Below are 18,802 nucleotides of genomic sequence, written 5' to 3'. Positions count from 1 at the left end.
CTAACTTGGGTTAACATAATGACTCCCACCTTTTCCCCATTGACGGACAATACCTAGGCATTAGCTTAGCGCTAACTTGGGTTAACATAATGACTCCCACCTTTTCCCCATTGACGGACAATACCTAGGCATTAGCTTAGCGCGCTAACTTGGGTTAACATAATGACTCCCACCTTTTCCCCATTGACGGACAATACCTAGGCATTAGCTTAGCGCGCTAACTTGGGTTAACATAATGACTCCCACCTTTTCCCCATTGACAGACAATACCTAGGCATTAGCTTAGCGCGCTAACTTGGGTTAACATAATGACTCCCACCTTTTCCCCATTGACAGACAATACCTAGACATTAGCTTAGCGCGCTAACTTGTGTTAACATAATGACTCCCACCTTTTCCCCATTGACGGACAATACCTAGACATTAGCTTAGCGCGCTAACTTGGGTTAACATAACGACTCCCACCTTTTCCCCATTGACGGATAATACCTAGACATTAGCTTAGCGCGCTAACTTGGTTTAACATAATGACTCCCACCTTTTCCCCATTGACGGACAATACCTAGACATTAGCTTAGCGCGCTAACTTGGGTTAACATAATGACTCCCACCTTTTCCCCATTGACGGACAATACCTAGGCATTAGCTTAGCGCGCTAACTTGTGTTAACATAATGACTCCCACCTTTTCCCCATTGACGGACAATACCTAGGCATTAGCTTAGCGCGCTAACTTGGGTTAACATAATGACTCCCACCTTTTCCCCATTGACGGACAATACCTAGGCATTAGCTTAGCGCGCTAACTTGGGTTAACATAATGACTCCCACCTTTTCCCCATTGACGGACAATACCTAGGCATTAGCTTAGCGCGCTAACTTGGGTTAACATAATGACTCCCACCTTTTCCCCATTGACGGACAATACCTAGGCATTAGCTTAGGCGCTAACTTGGGTTAACATAATGACTCCCACCTTTTCCCCATTGACGGACAATACCTAGGCATTAGCTTAGCGCGCTAACTTGGGTTAACATAACGACTCCCACCTTTTCCCCATTGACAGACAATACCTAGACATTAGCTTAGCGCGCTAACTTGGTTTAACATAACGACTCCCACCTTTTCCCCATTGACGGACAATACCTAGGCATTAGCTTAGCGCGCTAACTTGGGTTAACATAACGACTCCCACCGTTTCCCCATTGACGGACAATACCTAGGCATTAGCTTAGCGCGCTAACTTGGGTTAACATAATGACTCCCACCTTTTCCCCATTGACGGACAATACCTAGGCATTAGCTTAGCGCGCTAACTTGGGTTAACATAATGACTCCCACCTTTTCCCCATTGACGGACAATACCTAGACATTAGCTTAGCGCGCTAACTTGTGTTAACATAATGACTCCCACCTTTTCCCCATTGACAGACAATACCTAGGCATTAGCTTAGCGCGCTAACTTGGGTTAACATAACGACTCCCACCTTTTCCCCATTGACAGACAATACCTAGACATTAGCTTAGCGCGCTAACTTGGTTTAACATAACGACTCCCACCTTTTCCCCATTGACAGACAATACCTAGACATTAGCTTAGCGCGCTAACTTGGGTTAACATAATGACTCCCACCGTTTCCCCATTGACGGACTATACCTAGGCATTAGCTTAGCGCGCTAACTTGGGTTAACATAATGAGTCCCACCTTTTCCCATTGGTGTCGGCCCCATCATGAGAAGACAGAGACAGGGAGCTCTTGTCCAGACGGTTCCTGAACAGGCTCCACATCATGGGAGTCATCCAGGCAAACGAGGCGAAGGAGAAGAAGCCCGCATCGTCCATGGGGTTGGACCTGGACAGAGACAGACAACATCAGCGAACATCAGCAATACATCTAACATTACAGCTGCAGCACTGTGGGGGGGAATCATAGGATTTACAGAGCATTCTGTTGGACATCAGGAATACATCTAACATTACAGCTGCAGCACTGGAGGGGGAATCATAGGATTTACAGAGCATTCTGTTGGACATCAGGAATACATCTAACATTACAGCTGCAGCACTGGAGGGGGAATCATAGGATTTACAGAGCATTCTGTTGGACATCAGGAATACATCTAACATTACAGCTGCAGGGGGGGGAAATCATAGGATTTACAGAGCATTCTGTTGGACATCAGGAATACATCTAACATTACAGCTGCAGCACTGTGGGGGGAATCATAGGATTTACAGAGCATTCTGTTGGACATCAGGAATACATCTAACATTACAGCTGCAGGGGGGGGAATCATAGGATTTACAGAGCATTCTGTTGGACATCAGGAATACATCTAACATTACAGCTGCAGGGGGGGGAATCATAGGATTTACAGAGCATTCTGTTGGACATCAGGAATACATCTAACATTACAGCTGCAGGGGGGGAATCATAGGATTTACAGAGCATTCTGTTGGACATCAGGAATACATCTAACATTACAGCTGCAGGGGGGGGATCATAGGATTTACAGAGCATTCTGTTGGACATCAGGAATACATCTAACATTACAGCTGCAGGGGGGGGGGGAATCATAGGATTTACAGAGCATTCTGTTGGACATCAGGAATACATCTAACATTACAGCTGCAGCACTGGAGGAATCATAGGATTTACAGAGCATTCTGTTGGACATCAGGAATACATCTAACATTACAGCTGCAGCACTGTGGGGGGAATCATAGGATTTACAGAGCATTCTGTTGGACATCAGGAATACATCTAACATTACAGCTGCAGCACTGGAGGAATCATAGGATTTACAGAGCATTCTGTTGGACATCAGGAATACATCTAACATTACAGCTGCAGCACTGTGGGGGGGAATCATAGGATTTACAGAGCATTCTGTTGGACATCAGGAATACATCTAACATTACAGCTGCAGCACTGTGGGGGGGAATCATAGGATTTACAGAGCATTCTGTTGGACATCAGGAATACATCTAACATTACAGCTGCAGCACTGGAGGAATCATAGGATTTACAGAGCATTCTGTTGGACATCTATCCATAATGTAATCCACTGATAGAGGTTAGGGTTATTATGGGATAGGGTTATTATGGATAGGGTTATTATGGGTTAGGGTTATTATGGGATAGGGTTATTATGGGATAGGGTTATTATGGGTTTGGGTTATTATGGCTTAGGGTTATTATGGGTTAGGGTTATTATGGGATAGGGTTATTATGGGATAGGGTTATTATGGATAGGGTTATTATGGGTTTGGGTTATTATGGCTTAGGGTTATTATGGGTTAGGGTTATTATGGATAGGGTTATTATGGGTTAGGGTTATTATGGATAGGGTTATTATGGATAGGGTTATTATGGGTTAAGGATATTATGGGCTAGGGTTATTATGGGTTAGGGTTATTATGGATAGGGTTATTATGGGCTAGGGTTATTATGGGTTAGGGTTATTATGGATAGGGTTATTATGGATAGGGTTATTATGGATAGGGTTATTATGGGTTAGGGTTATTTCTGCCAGGGATGAGTTATTATGTTTAGGGGTTAGGGTTATTATGGTTAGGGGGTAGGGTTATTAGGGGTAGGGGTTAGGGGTAGAGTTATTAGGGGTAGGGGGTAGAGTTATTAGGGGTAGGGGTTAGGGGGTAGGGTTATTAGGGGGTAGGGTTATTAGGGGTTAGGGGTAGGGTTATTAGGGGGTAGGGTTATTAGGGGTATGGTTATTAGGGGGTAGGGGGGTAGGGTTATTAAGGGGGTAGGGGTTAGGGGTAGGGTTATTAGGGGGTAGGGGGGTAGGGGTTAGGGGTAGGGTTATTAGGGGTAGGGTTATTAGGGGGGTAGGGGGTAGGGGGTTAGCGGGTAGGGTTATTAGGGGGTAGGGTTATTAGGGGGTAGGGTTATTAGGGGGGTAGGGGGGTTAGGGGGGTAGGGTTATTAGGGGGTAGGGGGGTAGGGTTATTAGGGGGTAGGGGGTGGGGTTATTAGGGGGTAGGGTTATTAGGCGGGGGTAGGGGTAGGGTTATTAGGGGTTAGGGGGGTAGGGTTATTAGGGGGGTAGGGGGTGGGGTTATTAGGGGTAGGGTTATTAGGGGGGTAGGGGGTAGGGTTATTAGGGGGTTAGGGGGTAGGGTTATTAGGGGTAGGGTTATTAGGGGGTAGGGGGTTAGGGGGTAGGGTTATTAGGGGGTAGGGGTAGGGTTATTAGGGGGTAGGGTTATTAGGGGGTAGGGGTTAGGGGGTAGGGGTTAGGGTTATTAGGGGAAGGGTTATTAGGGGGTAGGGTTATTAGGGGGTAGGGGTTAGGGTTATTAGGGGGTAGGGTTATTAGGGGGTAGGGTTATTAGGGGTAGGGTTATTAGGGGGTAGGGGTTAGGGGGTAGGGTTATTAGGTGGTAGGGGTTAGAGGGTAGGGTTATTAGGGGGTAGGGGGTAGGGTTATTAGGGGGTAGGGGTGGGGTTATTAGGGGGTAGGGTTATTAGGGGGTAGGGTTATTAGGGGGTAGGGGGTAGGGTTATTAGGGGGTAGGGTTATTAGGGGTTAGGGTTATTAGGGGGTGGGGTTATTAGGGGTAGGGTTGTTAGGGGGTAGGGGGTAGGGTTATTAGGGGGTAGGGGTTAGGGGTTAGAGGTAGTTGGGACCTACCTGTTTGAGAAGCGGAATGGGATCATGTTCTGCAGGCTGGTGTGGTACTTGAGGTATTTGTTGGGAGGGGGGTCCTCTTCTCTGTAGTGCAGGGACGGTAGACCCTCTGGATTCATCTCCATGGCGGCATTAGATTCACAATTCCATGTAAGACTGTCACTTCTTTTCCTCTGTACACGGAGAAACGGGGGAGAGAGACAATTATAACAAGCCTTTATATCAAATGTACCGTCGAAGAGTGTACTGTAACCAAGGAGGGGACATATGAACTCCAAGCTTCAATGGCAGAATCAAAGACAACAACAAAAACCACAGAGATACAAGATGGCAGAGAGAGAGACCGCAGGGAAACAAGATGGCAGAGAGAGAGAGACCGCAGGGAAACAAGATGGCAGAGAGAGAGAGACCGCAGGGAAACAAGATGGCAGAGAGAGAGAGAGAGAGAGAGAAAGACCACAGGGAAACAAGATGGCAGAGAGAGAGAGAGAGAAAGACCGCAGGGAAACAAGATGGCAGAGAGAGAGAGTGGCAAATATATTCAAGAGAATAAACTTTTTCCCAAACACAAAGTGGCTAAACTCTGGTGCGCAAACACTAGGCCCTGGAGGTGTTGTCAGAGGACAAACACTAGGCCCTGGAGGTGTTGTCAGAGGACAGACACTAGGCCCTGGAGGTGTTGTCAGAGGACAGACACTAGGCCCTGGAGGTGTTGTCAGAGGACAGACACTAGGCCCTGGAGGTGTTGTCAGAGGACAAACACTAGGCCCTGGAGCTGTTGTCAGAGGACAGACACTAGGCCCTGGAGCTGTTGTCAGAGGACAGACACTAGGCCCAGGATCTGTTGTCAGAGGACAAACACTAGGCCCTGGAGCTGTTGTCAGAGGACAGACACTAGGCCCTGGAGCTGTCAGAGGACAAACACTAGGCCCTGGAGCTGTTGTCAGAGGACAAACACTAGGCCCTGGAGCTGTTGTCAGAGGACAGACACTAGGCCCTGGAGCTGTTGTCAGAGGACAGACACTAGGCCCTGGAGGTGTTGTCAGAGGACAAACACTAGGCCCTGGAGCTGTTGTCAGAGGACAGACACTAGGCCCTGGAGGTGTTGTCAGAGGACAAACACTAGGCCCTGGAGCTGTTGTCAGAGGACAGACACTAGGCCCTGGAGGTGTTGTCAGAGGACAAATACTAGGCCCTGGAGCTGTTGTCAGAGGACAGACACTAGGCCTGGAGCTGTTGTCAGAGGATAAACACTAGGCCCTGGAGCTGTTGTCAGAGGACAGACACTAGGCCCTGGAGGTGTTGTCAGAGGACAGACACTAGGCCCTGGAGCTGTTGTCAGAGGACAAACACTAGGCCCTGGAGGTGTTGTCAGAGGACAAACACTAGGCCCTGGAGCTGTTGTCAGAGGACAAACACTAGGCCCTGGAGGTGTTGTCAGAGGACAGACACTAGGCCCTGGAGGTGTTGTCAGAGGACAGACACTAGGCCCTGGAGCTGTTGTCAGAGGACAAACACTAGGCCCTGGAGCTGTTGTCAGAGGACAAACACTAGGCCCTGGAGCTGTTGTCAGAGGACAAACACTAGGCCCTGGAGCTGTTGTCAGAGGACAGACACTAGGCCCTGGAGCTGTTGTCCGAGGACAAACACTAGGCCCTGGAGCTGTTGTCAGAGGACAAACACTAGGCCCTGGAGCTGTTGTCAGAGGACAGACACTAGGCCCTGGAGCTGTTGTCAGAGGACAAACACTAGGCCCTGGAGCTGTTGTCAGAGGACAAACACTAGGCCCTGGAGCTGCTGTCAGAGGACAGACACTAGGCCCTGGAGGTGTTGTCAGAGGACAAACACTAGGCCCTGGAGCTGCTGTTAGAGGACAGACACTAGGCCCTGGATCTGTTGTCAGAGGACAAACACTAGGCCTGTAGCTGTTGTCAGAGGACAAACACTAGGCCCTGGAGCTGTTGTCAGAGGACAAACACTAGGCCCTGGAGCTGCTGTCAGAGGACAGACACTAGGCCCTGGAGGTGTTGTCAGAGGACAAACACTAGGCCCTGGAGGTGTTGTCAGAGGACAAACACTAGGCCCTGGAGCTGTTGTCAGAGGACAGACACTAGGCCCTGGAGCTGCTGTCAGAGGACAGACACTAGGCCCTGGAGGTGTTGTCAGAGGACAAACACTAGGCCCTGGAGCTGCTGTTAGAGGACAGACACTAGGCCCTGGATCTGTTGTCAGAGGACAAACACTAGGCCTGTAGCTGTTGTCAGAGGACAAACACTAGGCCCTGGAGCTGTTGTCAGAGGACAAACACTAGGCCCTGGAGCTGCTGTCAGAGGACAGACACTAGGCCCTGGAGGTGTTGTCAGAGGACAAACACTAGGCCCTGGAGGTGTTGTCAGAGGACAAACACTAGGCCCTGGAGCTGTTGTCAGAGGACAGACACTAGGCCCTGGAGCTGCTGTCAGAGGACAGACACTAGGCCCTGGAGGTGTTGTCAGAGGACAAACACTAGGCCCTGGAGCTGCTGTTAGAGGACAGACACTAGGCCCTGGATCTGTTGTCAGAGGACAAACACTAGGCCTGTAGCTGTTGTCAGAGGACAGACACTAGGCCCTGGAGCTGTTGTCAGAGGACAGACACTAGGCCCTGGAGCTGTTGTCAGAGGACAGACACTAGGCCCTGGAGCTGTTGTCCGAGGACAAACACTAGGCCCTGGAGCTGTTGTCAGAGGACAGACTAGGGTCCCCCAGCCACACCATAAGGGGCACAAACGACCTGAGGGCCCAGCAGGAAAGGGAGTGATTTGAAAAAGCTTCTTCTACTTTCCCCCAACGCTCAAGTGGTTACATCCACCCTGCTACCACGAAAAGACTTCCACCCTGCTACCATAGAGCGGATGAATGCAAGCATTTCCCTGGACTGAGGCCCAGACCAGCGAGACGCCCTCCCAGACCTGCACCGAGAGAACCCACGCCACAACCCTACACCAAGACCACAGCATCACCAGCCATAACCCCTACACCAAGACCACAGCATCACCAGCCACAACCCTACACCAAGACCACAGCATCACCAGCCACACCCCTACACCAAGACCACAGCATCACCAGCCACAACCCTACACCAAGACCACAGTATCACCAGCCACAACCCTACACCAAGACCACAGCATCACCAGCCATAACCCTACACCAAGACCACAGTATCACCAGCCACAACCCTACACCAAGACCACAGCATCACCAGCCACACCCCTACACCAAGACCACAGCATCACCAGCCACAACCCTACACCAAGACCACAGCATCACCAGCCACAACCCCTACACCAAGACCACAGCATCACCAGCCACACCCCTACACCAAGACCACAGCATCACCAGCCACAACCCCTACACCAAGACCACAGCATCACCAGCCATAACCCCTACACCAAGACCACAGCATCACCAGCCACAACCCTACACCAAGACCACAGCATCACCAGCCACAACCCTACACCAAGACCACAGCATCACCAGCCACACCCCTACACCAAGACCACAGCATCACCAGCCACAACCCTACACCAAGACCACAGCATCACCAGCCACACCCCTACACCAAGACCACAGCATCACCAGCCACACCCCTACACCAAGACCACAGCATCACCAGCCACACCCCTACACCAAGACCACAGCATCACCAGCCACAACCCTACACCAAGACCACAGCATCACCAGCCACACCCCTACACCAAGACCACAGCATCACCAGCCACACCCCTACACCAAGACCACAGCATCACCAGCCACACCCCTACACCAAGACCACAGCATCACCAGCCACAACCCTACACCAAGACCACAGCATCACCAGCCACACCCCTACACCAAGACCACAGCATCACCAGCCACACCCCTACACCAAGACCACAGCATCACCAGCCCAAGCCCCATCCTGTGACAGGACCAACCCCCACCAGACCCAACCCCCACTAATAAACCCTCCCAAGCCCCATCCTGAGACAGACCCAACCCCCACTAATAAACCCACCCAACCCCCACCAGACCCAACCCCCACTAATAAACCCACCCAACCCCCATCCTGAGACAGGCCCAACCCCCACCAGACCCAACCCCCACTAATAAACCCACCCAACCCCCATCCTGAGACAGGCCCAACCCCCACCAGACCCAACCCCCACTAATAAACCCACCAAGCCCCATCCTGTGACAGGACCAACCCCCACCAGACCCAACCCCCACTAGTAAACCCACCCAACCCCCATCCTGCAAGCTAAGAGGTATGTATCAGATGCTCAACATGCTCTGGTCACACCTACTGTGATGGTCCGGGGGCCTAAACCACATGAAAACAACACTACACACTATGGAACACAAAGCTTTTACTATCTCATCCTGGAATATACAAGGTCTGAGGTCATCTGCCTTTGGCCTAAAGAGCAGGAACTCAGACTTCATCAAATAAATCAGAAATACAGACGTTATCATCCTACAAGAAACATGGTTTAGAGGAAATGGACCCACTGGTTGCCCTCTAGGTTACATAGAGCTGGTAGTCCCATCCACCACACTACCAGGTGGTATAGAGGAGATGGACCCACTGGTTGTCCTCTAGGTTACATAGAGCTGGTAGTCCCATCCACCAAACTACCAGGTGGGTGGTATAGAGGAGATGGACCCACTGGTTGTCCTCTAGGTTACAGAGAGCTGGTAGTCCCATCCACCACACTACCAGGTGGGTGGTATAGAGGAGATGGACCCACTGGTTGTCCTCTAGGTTACAGAGAGCTGGTAGTCCCATCCACCACACTACCAGGTGGTATAGAGGAGATGGACCCACTGGTTGTCCTATAGGTTACAGAGAGCTGGTAGTCCCATCCACCACACTACCAGGTGGTATAGATGAGATGGACCCACTGGTTGTCCTCTAGGTTACAGAGAGCTGGTAGTCCCATCCACCACACTACCAGGTGGTATAGAGGAGATGGACCCACTGGTTGTCCTCTAGGTTACAGAGAGCTGGTAGTCCCATCCACCACACTACCAGGTGGTATAGAGGAGACAGACCCACTGGTTGTCCTCTAGGTTACAGAGAGCTGGTAGTCCCATCCACCACACTACCAGGTGGTATAGAGGAGATGGACCCACTGGTTGCCCTCTAGGTTACAGAGAGCTGGTAGTCCCATCCACCACACTACCAGGTGGGTGGTATAGAGGAGATGGACCCACTGGTTGTCCTCTAGGTTACAGAGAGCTGGTAGTCCCATCCACCACACTACCAGGTGGTATAGAGGAGATGGACCCACTGGTTGTCCTCTAGGTTACAGAGAGCTGGTAGTCCCATCCACCACACTACCAGGTGGGTGGTATAGAGGAGATGGACCCACTGGTTGTCCTCTAGGTTACAGAGAGCTGGTAGTCCCATCCACCACACTACCAGGTGGTATAGAGGAGATGGACCCACTGGTTGTCCTCTAGGTTACAGAGAGCTGGTAGTCCCATCCACCACACTACCAGGTGGGTGGTATAGAGGAGACGGACCCACTGGTTGTCCTCTAGGTTACAGAGAGCTGGTAGTCCCATCCACCACACTACCAGGTGGGTGGTATAGATGAGATGGACCCACTGGTTGTCCTCTAGGTTACAGAGAGCTGGTAGTCCCATCCACCAAACTACCAGGTGGGTGGTATAGAGGAGACGGACCCACTGGTTGTCCTCTAGGTTACAGAGAGCTGGTGGTCCCATCCACCAGACTACCAGGTGGTATAGAGGAGACGGACCCACTGGTTGTCCTCTAGGTTACAGAGAGCTGGTAGTCCCATCCACCAAACTACCAGGTGTGAAACAGGGAAGAGACTCAGGGGGTTATGCTAATTTGGTATAGAGCAGACCTAATTCACTCCATTAAATTAATCAAAACAGGAACATTTTACATCTGGCTAGAAATTAATAAGGAAATGATCTCAACAGAGAAACATGTCCTCATTCGTACTACCTATATCCCCCCCCAATAGAATCCCCATACTTTAACGATGACAGCTTCTCCATCCTAAACGGGGAGATCAACCATTTCCAGGCCCAGGGACATGTACTAGTCTGTGGAGACCTAAATGCCAGAACCGGACAAGAACCTGACACCCTCAGCACACAGGGGGGACAAACACCTACCTGGAGGTGACAGCATTCCCTCCCTCATATGCCCCCCTAGACACGACTACGCTGGGTATGTACATAGTTAATGGTAGGCTTCTAGGGGATTCCTATGGTAGGTACACATATAAACTCAGCAACAACAAAAAAGAACCATTTTTTACATTTTAGTCTATTTAGCAGACGCTCTTATCCAGAGCGACTTACAGTAGTGAATGCATACATTTCATACAGTTTCTTTCTGTACTGGCCCCCCATGTGGGAATCGAACCCACAACGCTGGCGTTGCAAACACCATGCTCTATCAACTGAGCCACGCGGAAACGTCCTCTCACTGTCAACTGCGTTTATTTTCAGGAAACTTAAACATGTGTAAATATTTGTATGAACATAACAAGATTCAACAACTGAGACATAAACTGAACAAGTTCCACAGACATGTGACAAACAGAAATGGAATAATGTGTCCCAGAACAAAGGGGGGGGTCAAAATCAAAAGTAACAGTCAGTATCTGGTGTGGCCACCAGCTGCATTAAGTACTGCAGTACATCTCCTCCTCATGGACTGCACCAGATTTGCCAGTTCTTGCTGTGAGATGTTACCCCACTCTTCCACCAAGGCACCTGCAAGTTCCCGGACATTTCTGGGGGGAATGGCCCTAGCCCTCACCCTCCGATCCAACAGGTCCCAGATGTGCTCAACTGGATTGAGATCCGGGCTCTTCGCTGGCCATGGCAGAACACTGACATTCCTGTCTTCATACACAGAACGAGCAGTATGGCTGGTGGCACTGTCATGCTGGAGGGTCATGTCAGGATGAGCCTGCAGGAAGGGTACCACATGAGGGAGGAGGATGTCTTCCCTGTAATGCACAGCATTGAGATTGCCTGCAATGACAACAAGCTCAGTCCGATGATGCTGTGACACACCGCCCCAGACCATGACGGACCCTCCACCTCCAAATCGATCCCGCTCCAGAGTACAAGCCTCGGTGTAACACTCATTCCATCGACGATAAACGCGAATCCGACCATCACCCCTGGTGAGACAAAACCGCGACTCGTCAGTGAAGAGCCCTTTTTGCCAGTCCTGTCTGGTCCAGCGACGGTGGGTTTGTGCACATAGGCGACATTGTTGCAGACAGTCTGAGCACTGTTGGAGGGATTGTGCGTTCCTGGTGTAACTCGGGCAGTTGTTGTTGCCATCCTGTACCTGTCCCGCAAGGTGTGATGTTCGGATGTACCGATCCTGTGCAGGTGTTGTTACACGTGGTCTGCCACTGCAAGGACCATCAGCTGTCCGTCCTGTCTCCCTGTAGCGATGTCTTAGGCGTCTCACAGTACGGACATTGCGATTTATTGTCCTGGCCACATCTGCAGTCCTCATGCCTCCTTGCAGCATGCCTAAGGCACATTCACACAGATGAGCAGGGACCCTGGGCATCTTTCTTTTGGTGTTTTTCAGAGTCAGTAGAAAGGCCTCTTTAATGTCCTAAGTTTTCATAACTGTTTATTTAAAAAAATATATAATAATAACCTTTATTTAACCAGGTAGGCAAGTTGAGAACAAGTTCTCATTTACAACTGCAACCTGGGCCAAGATAAAGCAAAGCAGTTCGACACATACAACAACGCAGAGTTACACATGGAATAAACAAACATACAATCAGTAATACAGTAGAAAAAGTCTATATACACAGTGTGTGCAAATGAGGTAAGATAAGGGAGGTAAGGCAATAAATAGGCCATAGTGGCGAAGTAATTACAATATAGCAATTAAACACTGGAGTGATAGATGTGCAGAAGATGAATGTGAAAGTAGAGATACTGGGGTGCAAAGGAGCAAAATAAATAAATACAGTATGGGGATGAGGTCGATAGATGGGCTGTTTACAGATGGGCTATGTACAGGTGCAGTGATCTGTGAGCTGCTCTGACAGCTGATGCTTAAAGAAATTTGAGTCTCTAGCTTCAGGGATTTTTGCAGTTCGTTCCAGTCATTTGAAGGAAAGGCGGCCAAAGGAGGAATTGGCTTTGGGGATGACCAGTGAGATATACCTGCTGGAGCACATGCTATGGGTGGGTGCTGCTATGGTGACCATTGAGCTGAGATAAGGCGGAGCTTTACCTAGCAAAGACTTATAGATGACCTGGAGCCAGTGGGTTTGGCGATGAGTATGAAGCGAGGGACACCCAACGAGAGCGTACAGGTCGCAGTGGTGGGTAGTATATGGGGCTTTGGTGACAAAACAGATGGCACTGTGATAGACTGCATCCAATTTGTTGAGTAGAGTGTTGGAGGCTATTTTTTAAATGACATCGCTGAAGTCGAGGATCGTTAGGATGGTCAGTTTTACGAGGGTATGTTTGGCAGCATGAGTGAAGGATGCTTTGTTGCGAAATAGGAAGCCGATTCTAGATTTAATTTTGCATTGGAGATGCTTACTGTGAGTCTGGAAAGAGAGTTTACAGTCTAACCAGACACCTAGGTATTTGTAGTTGTCCACAAATTCTAAGTCAGAACCGTCCAGAGTAGTGATGCTGGACGGGCGGGCAGGTGCAGCTAGCGATCGGTTGAAGAGCATGCATTTAGTTTTACTAGCGTTTAAGAGCAGTTGGAGGCCACGGAAGGAGAGTTGTATGGCATTGAAGCTCGTCTGGAGGTTAGTTAACACAGTGTCCAAAGAAGGGCCAGAAGTATACAGAATGATGCCGTCTGTGTAGAGGTGGATCAAAGTATCACCAGCAGCAAGAGTGACATCATTGACGTATACAGAGAAGAGAGTCGGTCTGAGAATTGAACCCTGTGGCACCCCTATAGAGACTGCCAGAGGTCCGGACAACAGGCCCTCCGATTTGACACACGGAACTCTATCAGAGAAGTAGTTGGTGAACCAGGTGAGGCAGTCATTTGAGAAACCAAGGCTGTTGAGTCTGCCGATAAGAATGTGGTGATTGACAGAGTCGAAAGCCTTGGCCAGGTCGATGAATATGGCTGCAAAGTATTGTCTCTTATCAATGGCGGTTATGATATCGTTTAGGACCTTGAGCGTGGCTGAGGTGCACCCATGACCAGCTCTGAAACCAGATTGCATAGCGGGGAATGTACGGTGGGATTCGAAATGGTCGGTAATCTGTTTGTTAACTTGGCTTTCGAAGACCTTAGAAAAGCCGGGTAGGATAGATATAGGTTTGTAGCAGTTTGGGTCTAGAGTGTCACCCATTTTGAAGAGGGCTTTTCAATCTTTGGGAATCTCAGACGATACGAAAGAGAGGTTGAACAGGCTAGTAATAGGGTTGGCAACAATTTCGGCAGATAATTTTAGAAAGAGAGGGTCCAGATTGTCTAGCCCGGCTGATTTGTAGGGATCCAGATTTTTCAGCTCTTTCAGAACATCAGCTGTCTGGATTTGGGTGAAGGAGAAATGGGGAGGCTTGAGCGAGTTGTTGTGCGGGGTGCAGGGCTGTTGACCGGGGTAGGGGTAGCCAGGTAGAAAGCATGGCCAGATAGGTCTGGAGTGAACTAAGGACTATATCTGTTCCTGGTTCTACATTTTTTGAATGGGGCATGCTTATTTAAGATGGTGAGGAAATTACTTTTAAAGAACAACCAGGCATCCTCTACTGGCGGGATGAGGTCAATATCCTTCCAGGATACCCGGGCCAGGTCGATTAGAAAGGCCTGCGCGCTGAAGTGTTTTAGGGAGCGTTTGACAGTGATGAGGGGTGGTTGTTTGAAGGGGGGCAAATTGGTTAGGATGATATCTATGATGGTGCCCGTGTTTACGGATTTGGGGTTGTACCTGGTAGGTTCATTGATCATTTGTGTGTGATTGAGGGCATCAAGCTTAAATTGTAGGATGGCCGGGGTGTTAAGCATGTCCCAGTTTAGGTCACCTAGCAGCACGAGCTCTGAAGATAGATGGGGGGCAATCAATTCACATATGGTGTCCAGGGCACAGCTGGGGGCAGAGGGTGGTCTATAGCAAGCGGCAACGGTGAGAGACTTGGAAAGGTGGATTTGTAAAAGTAGAAGCTCGAATTGTTTGAGTACAGACCTGGATAGTAAGACAGAACTCTGCAGGCTATCTCTGCAGTAGATTGCAACTCCGCCCCCTTTGGCAGTTCTATCTTGGCGGAAAAATGTTATAGTTAGGGATGGAAATTTCAGGGTTTTTGGTGGTCTTCCTAAACCAGGATTCAGACACAGCTAAGACATCTGGGTTGGCAGAGTGTGCTAAAGCAGTGAGTAAAACAAACTTCTAATGTTAACATCCATGAAACCAAGGTTTTTACGGTTACAGAAGTCAACAAATGAGAGCACCTCTGGGAATGGGAGTGAAGCTAGGCGCTGCAGGACCTGGATTAACCTCTACATCACCAGAGGAACAGAGGAGGAGTAGGATAAGGGTACGGCTAAAGGCTATAAGAACTGGCCGTCTAGTACGTTCGGAACGGAGAGTAAAAGGAGCAGGTTTCTGGGCGCGATAGAATAGATTTGAGGCATAATGTACAGACAAAGGTATGGTAGGATGTGGAATACAGTGGAGGTAAACCTTGGCATTGAGTGATGACGAGAGAGATATTGTCTCGAGAAACAGCATTTTTAAACCAGGTGATGTCACCGCATGAGGTGGAACTGAAAGGCTTAGCTAAGGCACATCGAGCAGAGTTAGAGGCTCTACAGTGAAATAAGACAGTAATCACTAACCAGGACAGCAATGGACAAGGCATATTGACGTTAGGGGGAGGCATGCGTAGCCGAGTGTGACCTTAATTGCTTACCGTCAGTAAGCTGTTAGTGTTTATGGTTCATTGAACAAGCATGGAAAACAGTGTTAAAACCCTGAAGATCTGTGAAGTTATTTGGATTTTTTTTATTTTATTTTCCCTTTTGTACTTTAACTATTTGCACATCACTGTAACCCTGTATATAACCACAATACGACATTTGAAATGTGTCTATTCCTTTGAAACGTGTGACTGTAATGTTACTGTTCATTTTTATTGTTTATTTCACTTTTGTTTATTATCTACTTCACTTGCTTTGACGATGTTAACATATGTTTCCCATGTCTATAAAGAACTTTGAAAGAGCGAGAGAGGGAGAGAGAGAGAGAGAGAGAGAGAGAGAGAGAGAGAGAGGTAGAAAGAGAGAGGTAGAAAAAGAGAGCGAGAGAGAGCGAGAGAGAGGTGGTGGTGAAGGAGATTAAGTGGACTTACGTAAGACAGCCCTGAGATGATCTCCTTCTCTGATGTTCGGTAAACATTCATTGTGTCTGAGGGATAAAAGAACAGGCAGAAAATAACCCTGTAACACCAAATGGCTGTAATTGAGCCACCAGAGGTAACACTCCCATTACATGTTACATATTACCCCCCACCAGAGGTAAAACTCCCATAACATGTTACATATTACCCCCCACCAGAGGTAAAACTCCCATAACATGTTACATACATATTACCCCCCACCAGAGGTAACACTCCCCTTACATGTTACATGTTACCCCCACCAGAGGTAAAACTCCCATTACATGTTACATATTACCCCCACCAGAGGTAAAACTCCCATAACATGTTACATACATATTACCCCCCACCAGAGGTAAAACTCCCATAACATGTTACATATTACCCCCCACCAGAGGTAACACTCCCATAACATGTTACATGTTACCCCCCACCAGAGGTAAAACTCCCATTACATGTTACATATTACCCCCCACCAGAGGTAACACTCCCATAACATGTTACATATTACCCCCCACCAGAGGTAAAACTCCCATAACATGTTACATATTACCCCCACCAGAGGTAACACTCCCATAACATGTTACATATTACCCCCCACCAGAGGTAACACTCCCATAACATGTTACATATTACCCCCCACCAGAGGTAAAACTCCCATAACATGTTACATATTACCCCCCACCAGAGGTAACACTCCCATAACATGTTACATATTACCCCCCACCAGAGGTAACACTCCCATAACATGTTACATATTACCCCCCACCAGAGGTAACACTCCCATTACATGTTACATATTACCCCCCACCAGAGGTAAAACTCCCATAACATGTTACATACATATTACCCCCCACCAGAGGTAACACTCCCATAACATGTTACATATTACCCCCCACCAGAGGTAAAACTCCCATAACATGTTACATACATATTACCCCCCACCAGAGGTAACACTCCCATAACATGTTACATATTACCCCCCACCAGAGGTAACACTCCCATTACATGTTACATACGTATTACCCCCCACCAGAGGTAACACTCCCATAACATGTTACATATTACCCCCCACCAGAGGTAACACTCCCATTACATGTTACATACGTATTACCCCCCACTAGTGATTTCAATCCCGTCCAGACGTTTCTCCTCCTCTGATTTCCTCACTGTTAAACATGTCCTCAAAAATCTATTTAAATAGATAATAAATAAATAAATAAATAAATAATAATAATAAATACAGTTACACCTACTTCAACCCTGTCCCTGGACAGGAGGGTATCTCTCTAGGGACAGAGGGGAGGTTTGGAGAGTCCTGTTGTTAGCGGTAACGTCAGTCCAGTTGTGTTCCCACGGCGACAACATATACCTGATTTAACCCGTGAAGTGTTCATAAGAGTGTGTTGACAAGAGCTTGCTACACAGACATCGATCTATTTACAACTACCTGATAACCCGTAAGATAACAATAAAACAAACACTCTTCATATAAAACCATTGAAACTTGTGACAAAACCAAACTGTCATGAAAAGCAGACTAACTTTCTTTCATGTTTAATATTTTTTTTTTATTTAAAGGTTAAAAAAGTTTTAAAATATTCCACTAGTCATTTCTTTTACAACTTATTTAAAAAAAAAATATATATATATATATATGTTTTACAAAGTCACAATAAAGTAAATAAACAGTACTACCGTGTGTGTGTGTGTGTGTGTGTGGAGAGAATCCAGTAACAGACTAGCAAATACAACCAAAGATCAGACTGTGTTTAGCTTGGCAGGATCAAGCCATTACTGTCATATTGACCTGGTTTAGCTTTGATCAGAGGAGGACGAGGAACGAGGAGGAAGAGGAGGTCTCCTCTTAGCTTTGAATAACATGATAAAGAACTAAAAGACCAATACCTTGGCTGTGGAGAGGAAAGGAGAGAGCAGCAGTTTGTAGAGTAGCCACTGAAACTAAATCCTAACGTTTTATATGTTATGGAAACCTTGACTCCTGTGCTCTCTAGTCAGACAGTCCCGTGCCTATCGTTGAACTGGATGGCGACTCAAAGGTTAGCTTGTACAGAGGTCTTCTGTCGTAGGGCTGTGACGATTATGGAATTTGGGGTAATGACTCATTGTCATGCAAATGAGCATGGATATTGTAATGCTTGTAACTAGGATATACCTAATGAATTATAGCTAAGACATACCTAATGAATTATAGCTAAGACATACCTATATTATAATGTCTATATTATATTATAATGTCTATATTATAATGTCTATATTATAATGTCTATATTATAATGTCTATATTATAATGTCTATATTATAATGTCTATATTATAATGTCTATATTTCCTGCACCACTACACCCTTCCAACACTTAGTCTTAAATCAATAGGTTATAGAGTGAGATATATATATATATAGAGTCAAAACAGTGGATAATCACTGCCTCTGTGTCAAAGAGGCACTCACTAAAAAGCACATGATTCAATTTGTCAGCGTTAACGCTGAGTCAAACATTTACAGAGTAATAACCACTTGAATGAGACAAATAAGCCACCATAAAAGTAGGTGAGAGGGTGAGGGACCACGATGATGACTACAAAACTGATTTTTTTTTTATAGCTGTGACTTTCTTCATTCTTCATTATATTACCTGAGTCAGTGTTACATAGGTGGAAACACTGAAATATAACACAGAAATTCAATGCGTGTGTGTGTGTGTGTGTGTGTGTGTGTGTG

At 47.7% G+C, this 18,802-nt stretch overlaps 1 protein-coding gene across 4 annotated transcripts in view; it reads right to left on the bottom strand.

Annotated features, from left to right (window-relative positions):
* abcc12 (ATP-binding cassette, sub-family C (CFTR/MRP), member 12) overlaps positions 1 to 18,166 on the bottom strand; it is a 146,165-nt gene extending 127,999 nt beyond the window's left edge. For 2 of the 4 annotated variants that reach the window (XM_045708042.1, XM_045708043.1), the window contains exons 1-5: positions 17,969 to 18,114; positions 17,317 to 17,432; positions 16,034 to 16,089; positions 4,659 to 4,828; positions 1,706 to 1,852 (exon numbers count right to left, since the gene is read on the bottom strand). In XM_045708042.1, the coding sequence (XP_045563998.1) occupies positions 1,706 to 1,852; positions 4,659 to 4,828; positions 16,034 to 16,084 (368 nt within the window). In that variant the 5' untranslated portion in view covers positions 16,085 to 16,089; positions 17,317 to 17,432; positions 17,969 to 18,114. Of the gene's footprint in view, positions 1 to 1,705; positions 1,853 to 4,658; positions 4,829 to 16,033; positions 16,090 to 17,316; positions 17,433 to 17,758 lie in introns of all 4 variants that reach the window. The other 2 variants (XM_045708041.1, XM_045708039.1) reach the window with 2 other exon arrangements.
* Between the last annotated feature and the right edge of the window lie 636 nt (positions 18,167 to 18,802).

This window comes from Salmo salar, chromosome ssa26 (genome assembly GCF_905237065.1).
Source record: "Salmo salar chromosome ssa26, Ssal_v3.1, whole genome shotgun sequence".
Taxonomy (NCBI): Eukaryota; Metazoa; Chordata; class Actinopteri; order Salmoniformes; family Salmonidae; genus Salmo; species Salmo salar.
The sequence above is the reverse complement of the archived record's forward strand: the minus strand, read 5'-3'. Positions and strand labels throughout refer to the sequence as shown.